Source organism: Ursus arctos, unplaced genomic scaffold, assembly GCF_023065955.2.
Source record: "Ursus arctos isolate Adak ecotype North America unplaced genomic scaffold, UrsArc2.0 scaffold_3, whole genome shotgun sequence".
Classification (NCBI taxonomy): Eukaryota; Metazoa; Chordata; class Mammalia; order Carnivora; family Ursidae; genus Ursus; species Ursus arctos.
This window is the reverse complement of record NW_026622985.1, coordinates 73,875,090-73,887,742: the sequence shown is the minus strand read 5'-3', so window position 1 is coordinate 73,887,742 and position 12,653 is coordinate 73,875,090. Positions and strand designations below refer to the sequence as shown.

Sequence of the window (12,653 nt, the reverse complement as noted above, 5' to 3'; positions counted from 1 at the left end):
GTAAAACTGTCATTCTGACAAGAAAAACACATCCATATAACTAACTACTCAATTAACTTCTTTTTCAACGTTTAAACGAAGAGTTAATAGTATGAAAAGAAACAGAAGCTAATCTTATTTCTGAGATAATTTTATTGCCTTAGCTCTTGGGCTTAGGCAATAAATGTCTTAAGTTTTAATATATATCATATAACTTAAATACTGTATTTACAAAATATATAACTTTTTTTAGCAAAATACTATACAAAATACTGTCTTCACACATTAGAAGGTGCTTTCCCTTACAACGTATGAGAGCCCTTTATGTTTTTACCTTTAATTTTCCCACCTGCTTTCAAGATCCCTCTCTTCCCCTATTATTTCCGAGCTGGGGTTTTAATAGTAGAAACTGGTCTACCATTAGACAGTGAAGCCAACTACACTGTATGTTGACTAACTTGAATTTAGATTAAAAAAAAAAAAATGAAGCCAAAGGTAAAAAGACTGCTGTACATCTGACTGAGATTTTTCTAGATAAATTCTCCTAGTTAAAAGGCACTTAAAATCCAAACCCCACGTTTTACTTTTAAACGTTTAGATTCTTCCCTTTTATCACTAAACATCTCTAGCAAACACTTTTTAGGGATACGGTATCACTTATGAAAATTATTTTTAATCGTCCTTCTTTTGAACTGCATATAAGGTAAGTAAGCACCCACCGCTTCTGTTAACTTTTCAGCATCTGTTTCTATGCACGAACTAAAATACTGAGAGGATAAATGAGATCATGTTTACTGCTCCTTGTTGCTGTAAGACGTGTCTTGTAAAAATGCCTACTATTCACCCACCACTATTGAGTTCCATGGCGGAGTTCCACAGTCCAGGATCTTATCCTGAGTACGGACCAGGTCTCCCCGCATGAAGGCTCCTTCCTGTTCCTTCTTGTGTAGGAGACAGATTATCTTCCTGGTATGTCGATATATATTTCTAAACGAGCAAAAGATGAACCCAAACCTTGTCAGCTCTGGCATCCCCCCCAAATGCACATGCTCAGTGTGGGGCTGGATGTCCATCAGGTAAAGGGAGCTCAGCGAGGGTTGCAGGGGCCTGGGCCTTCGGAGGCAGGAGTCCCCTTCGCCAGCCCTGCACGCTGAGAGGCCCCTGTGGGCGACACTCCCTCGTCTGGGGCTGCGGAGTGCTGCGCAAGGCCGGATGAGGGGCTACTTGCAAGTGTGGACGTCAGTCATGCTTTCGCACCGTCTGCAGCGCACGTAGCAGCACCAAATAAACTTGCACTCGCACCTCTCCACGTGCCTGACCACGTGGGTGTTGTAGCCTCGGCCACAGCAGAGGAGGTTGCAGCCGTCCGCGCCCTCCGACGTGCGGTTGCATTCTCTGCCTTGCGTGCCCGGGATCCCCAGTTTCTTGTCCTCTACGCAGTAATTGGGAGACTTATTAACGTAGAGCAGATCCTCCTTGCGAATCGGTATTTTCCTCTGATCTTTGTCTCTCCTGCGCATTTTCCTCTTTATTTTGTCTGAGATTTGGACACTGTTTTCATATTTATCCTTCAACAAATGGCCAATCTTTTCGAAAGAGGACATGGTTTTCCAGCACGTTTTCACAGCGCAGGAGCCGGAAACTCCGTGACAGCGGCAATCTACCGACATCAGCTTGGCGACGGCCTGAAACCAACCGGAATGGTATTAAATATCATTCACGACGGCTTTTACCCAACAACCGAAGCACGGCTCACCTCACCACTTCACTTTCTGGGTCTGTTTAGTCCTGCGTAAAAGTGATCGCTTTGCACGTAAAGGCTCCTTACGGTTGGTTCGGGTGTTCTGTCCCTCTCTTGACCGTGCAGAGCAAACGTTTCCGAGTCTAACTGAAAGTGGTGGACCAGGCGAATATGGTTATTGGGGATTATTTGAGGCAACGGAGGGAAACTACCTTTATTTCTACTTTTTGTTTGTTTGTTTAATTTTGGGTGCGAGGATGTTCACGCGTCCCTCCGGGTCCCTGACCCAACCACCTTGCTACTCAGAGTGTGTGGTTCCTGGACCGGCAGCACCAACATCGCTGGTGAGAAATGCAGACTCTTGGCTGCACTCCAGACCCACAGCATCAGAATCTGCATCTCAGTAAGATTCTCAGGTGACTTGTATGCACATCAAGATTTGAGAAACACTGGTAGGGCAGGCGCCCTGGGCACACACGTGCATAGAAGCTTCTGGGGAACTTTACACATAACCCGTGCTCTACTCCCTGAGAGTCTTATCTAATTGGCCGAGGTGGGGTCCAGGCAGCGACACGTCTATAAAGCTGCTCAGATGACTCTAATGGGCATCCAAGCAGGAGATCTATGGAATGGAGTGTTCTCAGGTTTGACCCCTGTAAAAGTCCCTTACGTTCATGTGGGCGTGCGGAGACCATGTTATCCTTTGGTCACAGACCACATGAGAAACCCTGACTAATCAACTTAAGTTGGTCAAAAGGAGAAGGGGCTGGAGAGTGTGGTCGCTCCCAGCACATTCTTCCCCTTTTCTGGAAAATTAATTCGAAACATATGTCCTATTCTTGATGGATCAGTAGCACCATCCTAACGTAGCAAAGGGATAATATATGTATGTAATTTTTCAATTCAAAGTGCTGAGTTTGGTTTATTCAGACTGAGGAAATAAATGAAATTACATGTATCTGTAAGAGCCCACTGCCTGGCACACAGTAGAGTCTGACTAAATGTCCCCTTTCCCGAAGAAGAGGGTACGGGAAGAGTTAAGAGAAAATTTTAGAAAGGGGCTGATAGCACAAAGGCAATATAGAGATTTCAAGAATTTCAGGGTTCTGATCTCTTACACACCAGGCTAGTCAGCACGGCTTCCTTCAATCCCCAGAGGATGGCAGACCAGATTAATAAATCGCCAGGACCAGCTCCAGCGTTGACGTTCTGTCAACATGCTGGCTAAAATGAAAAATTGATCTGTCCGTTCAATAACTTGGAAATTATGTGTGTAATCTCACCAAAGAAAGGAAAAACCTCACAGCTTAAATTCCACTTACAGTTCTTATCAAAACTATAAAATGACAGGGGTTTACGCTTTGCTATTTTATACTAAACCTGACACTGACATGTTTGTGGGATGTTATGTTTCCTAACAAATTAAAGGTTCTGAACCATCTAATGAGATAGAATATTTTGGACAATTTATAATATCTGCAACCTCGAGTGAGAGCATATGGTATTGATTTGTTCAATATTCGATACTTCTTATTAGTGTTTAAAATAATAAACAGAATAGTACTTAAGCCCTGTCCTTTATAAACAGAGCACATATGCTCTTTTTGAATTCACAAAACTGAGAAGCAAGTAGCTATGTCTATTTGTTATTAACACAGGGCAAAAGATACCTCTCAATGATATGAAAGCAATTTATAAAGCAGGGCACAAAAGCTTATTTGCTTAAATTTATGGCATTTGATATTCACAAAGACTTCAATTCTTTCGAATGTCTCCAGGCAAGTAAATGTTCAAATGAATGCAATCTGCCTACTTTTGTTCAGATTTTTAAAGGCTCGAAGGATATGAGAAAAAGAGAGCTCAGTTAATGCTAGGTAATAACAAAACAAATTGTCCAAAGAAAGCCAAAAATCGAAGAATGTCTGTTTATGTATTTAAACCTGATCAACATTCCTCACAGTCATCACTTAGTGATTTACAGCTGCCTCTCGCTCAGGATCTTACTGAGCGGCCGACTTTTTCTTTCATTAATCAGTTCGGATATCACATATGGTGGTGCCACTTTGCAAAGCATGGAAGACAGAATAGATGCTCACGAAATACTTATGGAATGGTTAGTCCAGCTCCCTTGAACAATATAGCTCACTCTCTGTTGGTAATGTGAATTGGAAGGAAGAACTAAAACCACCTTTAACAAAAGAGTCACTGCCAGGAGAGTCAATGGTATGGGGAGACCTTGATCCCGCTGGCTCTCCTCCCACACCTCAGCCCGCGGCAATGCTGGTCCACAGAGTGAAACGTCACTTCACAGGTTTGAAGGATAAAAAGAGAGGCTGATTTTCAAATCTAATGATACCACCTGCTGAATGTGTATCAGAATTTTGGGAAGACTTTCTGCGAATAGGAAAACTAGAATCTTTTAAATACCTGGAGTTGATTATAAGTTTTCAGGGGTGATATTTTTAAGTTTTATTCTATTACCTTTCAATTCCATTATCTTTTTGTCTTTAACAGTAAGTATAAAAAATAGCATTTTTATCATCTATATATTTCATATTTTATCATATATATTTTATATTACATATATATTTTACCATATATATTATCATATATATAGTCTAGGATAGAAAGACAAATAAACTTCAAGGAGAAGAATTCCAATAACTTGACATGTAATTTAAATGATTATATCCCAGGGGCGCCTGGGTGACGCAGTCGTTAAGCGTCTGTCTTCGGCTCAGGGTGTGATCCCGGGGTTCTGGGATCGAGCCCCACATCAGGCTCCTCTGCTAGGATCCTGCTTCTTCCTCTCCCACTCCCCCTGCTTGTGTTCCCTCTCTCGCTGGCTATCTCTCTCTCTGTCAAATAAATAAATAAATAAAATCTTAAAAAAAAAAAAGATTATATCGCAAAAAAACTCTAAGGAAGAAACTTGGACAAATAAGGATCAAAATGAAGCAATGTAACTACCACCAGGAGAATTTGATGAAATGCAGAGTTCAAGGGCAGATCACACACACACACACACACACACACACACACACACACACACCCCACGGTTTAACTGCAGAACTTAGTGTTTCTCAGAGCACCTTTTCCTAAATTATTTTACTTGGTTTAGTTTTATGGGAAGAAATGCCGTGCACACAGTAGGTCGTTAATGAGCACGTACTTACGTATTATTCCAATTTTACCAACAAATAAACATCATGGTTAAGACACTTGCCTTGCATCAGGCAAGTTGGTGATATATGATATAAAGTCTCCGTGTCCAGCAGGAGAATTTTAGTAGAACAGACAAAAATGAAAGTGGAAAATGGAGTATGTTTAAGGAAATTGCATGAACACTCCACAAAAAGGTATATTCTGGAGTTTTTCAGCTAGGATTCTTAATTACTGTCAAATAGCCATTCTGAGCTGCAGTGATAGCAGTCCTTTCCTGCTAACAGGAGAAGTAAAAGGATAGCAACCGTCTGAATAGCATGTGGTTATGAGAAAATTCTTTTCTCTACTCTAGTTGAGTTGTTAGGGTTTATAACGATATTAACAGAGGAATGTTTTGTGAACTATTGCAAACAGATGTGCACATTTTGGTGGAATATTTTTAAACTATGGGAGAGCAATTAGGAGGGTAGCATTTAATTTACTGGGCTCTTTGTGTTAAGTTTTGGTTTGATAAACTTCTAATGAACTGACATAAGAAAGATGTATCATTAATACTTCCCGTAAAAATAGAAACTGCTTGAAAAATGGGCTACGGAGTGACTGGTCCCACCATTTGACTCTGAGGTAACCCAGCAGGCAATGATTGTTTCCCCGTATTATTGCTTTATCCAAACTTTAGAGAAATGACCCAAAAAACTGTGGTGGGACATTTTGTTACGAGCAGTTCATTTTGTCAACTATCAGATGATCTGGTTAAGGTTTTAGGAAAACCGTGACATAAGGTGGGATGGTTGTATGCAGAATTCCTATTCAATCTCTGACCCATTTTGTCTCTTTCAGTCCAAAAATATATTTGAACCTGTTGAAAGGCAAAACAGTTATGTGTTGTTCAAGTACTTATAAATATTCTTGAAACAGGTCAATGAACATTTGGGGCTGGGCCCTTCCCACTTTTTTGAGTTACTCATCATAAAACAAATTATGGGGTAGGGAAACTTTAAAGTTTATGAGGTGGACATGGGAAGAATGGAAATATTTTAAGCACACCAAAAGAAATACCCATAAATATTCCAAGTCACATTATTCCCAGAAGTTCTGCCCCTGGAAGACATCACATCATTCTGGTAGCCAATCACCATTCAGCAACATTATTCTTGGAGTCATAACTTAAGGAATGGTGTCAGAAACCAAGTGGGAATCAGAGTACTTAAGGTCAGCGGTTAGAAAAATCATCTCTCCTGCTCACAGCACTACTAAGCGCCAGTACCCACATTTCTCTGAACGCTTTCCTACATTTTGAGTTTGGGATTTGGAGACCAGGCAAATCAACTCAATTGAATGCAGACCTTGCACTTTACCCAGAAGAATATGCCTATTAGATTAAAATCCTAATTGCCAATCTTAAAAATGGAGTTGGTTGTTCTTCATGTTAGATAATAGCCTGCAAACCTAGTTGGTTTTTGTTGTTGTGGTGGTGGTGCTGGTGGTGGTGGTGGTGGTGGTGGGGTTTTTTTTTGGCCACTAGTGGAAAGAAAAATACAAAAATGTTTGAGTTGTAATACTTCCTGAAAAAAGACCAACAAAAACACCAGTCCAGGTAATATTTTGTAGTATTTTAAGATTCCTTCTAGACCAATGAGGAACAAATAGATTCAGTAGAGAGAACTCTGAAATTTACACCAATTGTATCTATATGTACAGGCTGAATTGTTTTCTGCATAATTGGAATAATGGCAGAAACCCCAGTAATGTGAGAAGATTCTTTTTTTGCCAACACACACAGTGGATTAAAATTGATGCTAAAACAGTTGTATGTTTTTAATAAACTCAGAATATAAATAAGAGTTTAAGATCAAATAGTTACAGAGGCAAATACTGCTACCTAATTTGAAACAACACACAAGACAGAATAAAACTAAATAGCTGCCTAATGTTACTAATAAAAATACAGTTAGAATATTTCCGAGCCTCTCACAAGTTTGGGGATAACCTTTATTCAAGGGAATTAATTATGACATGAATTTCCAAGTTTTGTTTTCTAGTTAAATTTTTAAAAATCTCTACTAAATTATTTAAAGAATGACTAAAGAAGATTTAAGATCTAAATTGATAATCAATATTCATTTAATTGTTTTTTTGTTTTTAAAATATATTAATTTAACTTGTTTTAGTGTTTTTCTCTTTTTAACTCTAGAGTTTTAAAGAACATATGTTAAAAAATGTAAACGTAAATTTAACCCTCTTTTATAGTCATATGTTAGAAATAATTTTTAAAATCCTTTATTGGATAATATTTAAATTGAAGCAGGACCCCATTTGTTGAATTTTTTACATGCAAAACTTTAAGGAGAAGAGACACGTGCGTAACTATGGTACTAAACAAGAGTTACTTTAGTGTGATCAATTAAATTTTAAAATTTCTAAACAAAAATATGAAAAGCCTGCCTAGCTATTTACTGCCTTTCCTACTTTCTATTGTGCTATTTTAAATCAATATACAAATTGAATGGAAAATTCATATTTGAATTTGAAGTGTTATGGTGATAGTAACATTTATTGAGTTTTCTGTTTTTGTTTTATAAACCAGAGGGGTTAAGTAAAGAGAGCTCGCTGACACACTTGCACCTACTCTAAGTGGATTCCATTTTTTCACTTTCCGAAAATGTAAAACAAATGCAGCATATATCCTAAATATTCCTGACAGCTACTGCAACTTGTTATTTATTTCAGGAGATTGTGGCAGATTGCAGTGACTACTTTGGGACTTTTACAGGTTATTGGATACTTACAATAATATATGATATGTGCTGATATTCCTGTCCTGAAAAGATGATTACGACATAGAAAATGTATATTCATAAAAAAAGTTTTGACTGTTTTAGGAAAATCACTATGAATTGCCAAATAATTCAGCTATGTGGTAGAGCTCAAACTCTATTGTGTCGATATTCATTAAAATAAATATGTAAAAGGCAAATTAAGCTACAAATGTATTCCATTTTAAGAAAACACTACGAAAAACCAGAATTCATAAAAGAAGTTAATTAGATGGTGGTTCTTCAAATTTGTCTACCCCTCAATCTTGAATATATATATTTAAATATCCATCCATTTGATAGATCTATAGTTTCTTTACACTTCTCTGCATTTATCGTGTTTTACAATGTACCTATATTACTTCATAATAAAATAACTAATTATCTTTAAAAAACCCTTTGTTTTACCAAAATGTGAGTTAAAAGTTATGTATTCCCTGCTGTCTTAAAGAATGTTCGCTAGAGAATGTAAGGACAAACTGATAATGTGTTTGGGAGCCATTGCCCACTAAAAATAGATTTTAAAAGAATCAAAATTCAAATTCAGTCCCATTAGAAAGCCCCGTGCTATAGATCTTGAATTCTGGCTCTATCACTAACCAGCTCAGGGGATGGAACGAAATGACCCAAAAGGCACGCGTACATCTATTATTTTATAATCAGTGTTCTGGGCGGACAAAGTACAAAATCACCAAGACATTCTATGATAATTCAACGCATATCAGATGGAGAACTTAAACTAAATCAACGCAGAAGTAATACATATATAATAAACACACAAATATGTTCTACATATGGATGGCATATCTATTTCTTAGACTGCAGGTATATGTTTTTTAAATCATTTGGACAGATTCATTCAGAATTATTCATTCAGAATAATCCCAGTGTTATTTACTCAACGGCACCAGCTTTCATTCCATTTTCTAATACATACCTGCCTTCCAGCTTCGTTGTTGTGTAGGTTCATTGCTAACAGTACTTGGCTTTCTTTTCCTGTCGTGTTTTTGATGGGGAAATCTAGGAACTTTCTGCTGAACCACATGCCATACTGGACATCATCGGAGCAGCCCCCCCAGTGCCAGCCTTCGCTGGCCGAGCCGCCATTCTGTAAGGTGGTGTCGCAGGAACACTCGGTCATGTTGCCTGCACTGCACGACCTGGTCACAGAATGCACCAGGCCTGCAGCCATCACAGCATAAATAAATGCTGTTTCCTTGGTGCCTAGAACAAAACACAAATTGCTGAATGAAAGAGCCATGCCTCTTCTGTTTATGGTTATAACAAAGCTTTCTGCTTATCCTCTTAGCAGGGAAGCAATTTTTCAATTGCTTTCAATGGATGCTTTAATGAGGACATATTTAGGAAGGACAATTTCGTATTGTTTTAGTCTTTACAAAAAGCAACGTTAATTTTCAGTATTTCACGTGGGGGGATTTTTATATATTGTGTATCATAAATTGTCCTCATGCCTTAGAATCATCTGTTTATTTTTAAAATTTGAAGTGTCTGCCCACACCTAGCTCAGCGCTTAATAGACAATAGAAGTTCAATAAATATGTGTTGAATTTAAAATCCTTTGCATGGATACAGCAAATGGTAACACAATGCCCCAAAGAGTCCAGATTACCTTTTTTTTTTTTAATTTCAAATGTGTTCTCATGAAACACACGCTGAAAAATTTGGTGTGATTTCTGTTTGTATAAATCATACATGTCGGAATGCAAATTAGAATTAAGCAAAGGCCAAAGTAATCAGTAGATGTTACAGTTTACTTTCATATCAAAGACTAGTTTTTTAAAGGATATTATAAATAACTATCACATATATTAATATGAAACAGTTAAATATTTTATATAGTACTAGCTAAACCTCTTGCAGGCTGAAAGGCAATGAGAGAATTGAAATGTCACCAGAAAAATAAAAAGAATTGTTATAGAAAATTATTGAATATATATTTAGCACACCTGCAATAACGTTTGAACTAAAATCTTTGCAAATTAAAGTACCATTAAAAAATTAGTAAAATGTACTAGAAGAGACTCAGCAGGTAACCTTTTCTCTTTTGAGATATTCAGATTGGAGTAGAATTGCATGCCCGTTGTCCAATAAACCTTTTCAACAGCTGATGTCTCTGCATTTCAGCAACTGAAAACTTTTCTTCTTCTTTTTCTCCTCCCCCCCTCCTTTTCTCCCTCCTTCTTCTTCTTCTCCTCCTCCTCCTCCTCCTCCCTCTTCTCTCTCTTCCTTCTTCCTTCTTCTTCCTCCTTCTTTTTTCCTTCTTCCTTTTTCACTTCTTATTTCTTCTGCGGGGTCAGGGCTCCTTCGGAAGGGCGTGCCGCCCCTAACGCAGCGGGGCAAACGCAATGCTTTGGCGGCGATGCGTGGAGGGACCGGGTGGAGAAGGGTCAAAGTAGGAGGGAGAACGGAAACGAACGTGAAAAACAACAACGAATCTTTCGGCTCCCAGGTTCTAAAATTCTCTGAGTCTGCTGATACTCCTAGAGCAATCCCGGTTCCCTGTGCAAAGCTTTATCCCTACCGAGTCACTAGGCACGTGGAAGTGGAACTTTGTTTTACTGCAGCTTCCCGCGCCGCGGGTGTGCTCCGAGAAGGGAAGATACAGAAGGAAAAGAGAAAAGAGGGGACAGCCAAAGTAGTCGTGCTCGGTTAGCCGCACGTTGAGCTGCCCAGGACACTCCCTTTAAAAATCGCCATTATTCTGTCTACCCCGCGCTCCGCGGTGCCAACAAACGTGGGGCTTCGCTGCAATTAGCCCCTTGTCCAGGGCTCGGTGCGCAGCAGAGCTGCTTAAATCAAAGCAGATGCGGCGGCAGCATTCCCTGCTGCCGACATCATGTTTCTCCAGCTGGTCACCCACGTAGGGGGGCGCTACGGGGTCCGAGGGGTCGGCGGGGTGGAGTGTCCGACTTTTTCTGCAGCTCCCGCCCGGCGCCACGGGAAGGAGGAAGAGCTACAGCTCCTAGAGCCCCGCTCCGGACCTGGGGAGTCACCCCCCTCCAGGACCGCACCTGCACCCGGTCTGCCTTCCGGCACCGCCAGTTCTTGTCCACTAAAGGACCTCTTTTGGGATTTCGAGAGCGACGGACCATGCAATCGTTACTTTATTTACTGTACTTGGAGGAGTTGTCGTCCTCCATCCCGCGCCATCCCGGAGGGTCCCGGGACTTACCACTGCTCAGCTCGTAGCCAAAAAGGGGGCTGGTGCCCGGCGGGGAGGCGGCGGTGACCAGGCAGTTCCATCTCTCGTGTCTGAACTGGCTCCTGCACTCCTGAATGCCCAGCCGCGCGCCCTCTCCGATGCTCGGCAGCAGGTACGGTTTCCTCTTGCACAGCTCCTTCTGGCGGCTGGTCAGCGGCAAGTTGGCGCAGCCCAGCTTCTCCGGAACCCCAAAGGAGGCGATGCCCAACCACCTGTAAGACACCGCCGCCCCTAGCGTGAGCCGCTCCCCAGCTCTCCTCTCCAATGCCAGCTGTTTTGCCGAAAATCGGGTCAGCAGTCCTAGGATCCCCGGCCCTGCTCCCCCGCTTCAGCTGAAAGTTCCCTGAGGCTGGGCACCCCTTTTGCCACAACCCCCGTGCGCCCCTGCTGCCCTCATACTCACATCCAATTTCCCTGGGCTCCGCACGGGAACAGCGCGAGCAGGGCTGCCCACAGCGCGCACAGGCGCGACAGTCCCAGGAGCGCCGCTCTGTCCATGGCCCCCGCATGGAGTCCCCCAGCCCCAGCCACTCCTCTGCTGCCCTCCCTGCCCAGGGGCCCGCCAAGCCAGAGGTCAGTTCCCCAGCACCAAGTTGTCCCTCGCCCTCTTTCTCCCTGCACACAACATAAAAGGCGGCCGGCGGTGGTAGGGGCTCTCAGCAGCCTTCCCCTGGCTTGCAGGGAGCCGTGAGAGGAGGTGGAGGAAGTAGCCTGGGGCCCTCCTGCTGCGGCGAGCTGGAGGTGTGCAGGAGGTGCGGGAGCGTCCCTCGCTGGAATAGGTGAGAAACTTCTGTTGATGTCGCTCTGTCTCCATCGCCCCCGGCCTCTCCTCCCCTCTCCTCCCCCTGGCCGCGCCTGGAGCCTGATTGGCCCAGCTTCGGCCCCTCATCTCATCATCCCCGGCCCTCAGGCTCCCATTGGCTGCGAGCGGGCTCCGCGGGGGGCGCTCGGGCCCGCTGCTCCCGGACAGCGAGTCCAGACCCGGGTGTGTTCTTGACCTTTCCTCCTGTCACAGTCTTGCGCGAGCCGGTCTCTGCGGGAGGGGTACTGATTCACCCCGAAGACTGCTAGGGCCGCTTCTGTCTTAGCAACCCTGGGGGAAGGCGTGGGTCGAAGGGGAGATGTTTGAGTTCCACCCACCCCACTCGCATTTGGATTAATTACCCTCTGGGTGGAGTGGCTGGAAAATCTCCCTGCCCCCGTTTCTTTCCTCTCCTTCACCTCACCGGAGAGGAATCGTTTTGAGTCAGAGTTGGTACCAAACAAGTTGACCTTTCAACACTCTGCTTGAGGTCTCAATGTGTCAGGAGACTTCAGACGGGTGAAATGCTGTCAGGCTTGAGGTTGTCGTCGTTTAAATAGACAGTTATTTTTAGCAAAAGAGAAGGTTCTGGCCTAGTATCTAATCTACCATATTTAAATTGTGTTATGTGATTTAGTTCTCCCACTTTGTCTTGTTTTCTGCAGTCTTTGAGAGCATTTGCCAGAAGATGGAGGGCAGAGAAAGAGTGCGTGAGAGAGCTTCTGGAGAGCTTTCTAATAGAAGAGGCTTGTGTCCTTACCCTTATCTCCAGTCCGTATTGTGACTCACATGGAGACCTTGGACAGGGCTACACACTGAAGCCACATTTCAAAAACGTACTTATTAAATGCCTACCTGTGCCAGTACTGGGGGGAATTTATAAGGACAATATCCCTTCCCTCCAGTTCACAAAACAGCCACAGAGAC

At 42.3% G+C, this 12,653-nt stretch overlaps 1 protein-coding gene across 1 annotated transcript; it reads right to left on the bottom strand.

Moving 5' to 3' along the window:
- Window positions 1-209: 209 nt before the first annotated feature.
- Window positions 210-11,690, bottom strand: WNT16 (Wnt family member 16). Its single transcript, XM_026514167.3, has 4 exons — window positions 11,328-11,690; window positions 10,895-11,136; window positions 8,639-8,925; window positions 210-1,664 (listed from the first exon to the last, which is right to left on the bottom strand). Exons 1-4 carry the CDS (start codon window positions 11,420-11,422, stop codon window positions 1,200-1,202), a joined length of 1,089 nt encoding a protein of 362 aa, XP_026369952.1. The 5' UTR covers window positions 11,423-11,690; the 3' UTR covers window positions 210-1,199.
- Window positions 11,691-12,653: the final 963 nt, after the last annotated feature.

What these genes read in the sequence shown, in the direction of transcription:
- WNT16 (XM_026514167.3), bottom strand. Translation starts at nt 11,422, where the DNA reads ATGGACAGAGCGGCGCTCCTGGGACTGTCGCGCCTGTGCGCGCTGTGG. An exon ending in GGAGCCCAGGGAAATTGGAT is followed by an intron (nt 11,137 to 11,327) that starts GTGAGTATGAGG and finishes GGTGTCTTACAG; the next exon opens with GTGGTTGGGCATCGCCTCCT. An exon ending in TGGCTACGAGCTGAGCAGTG is followed by an intron (nt 8,926 to 10,894) that starts GTAAGTCCCGGG and finishes GTTTTGTTCTAG; the next exon opens with GCACCAAGGAAACAGCATTT.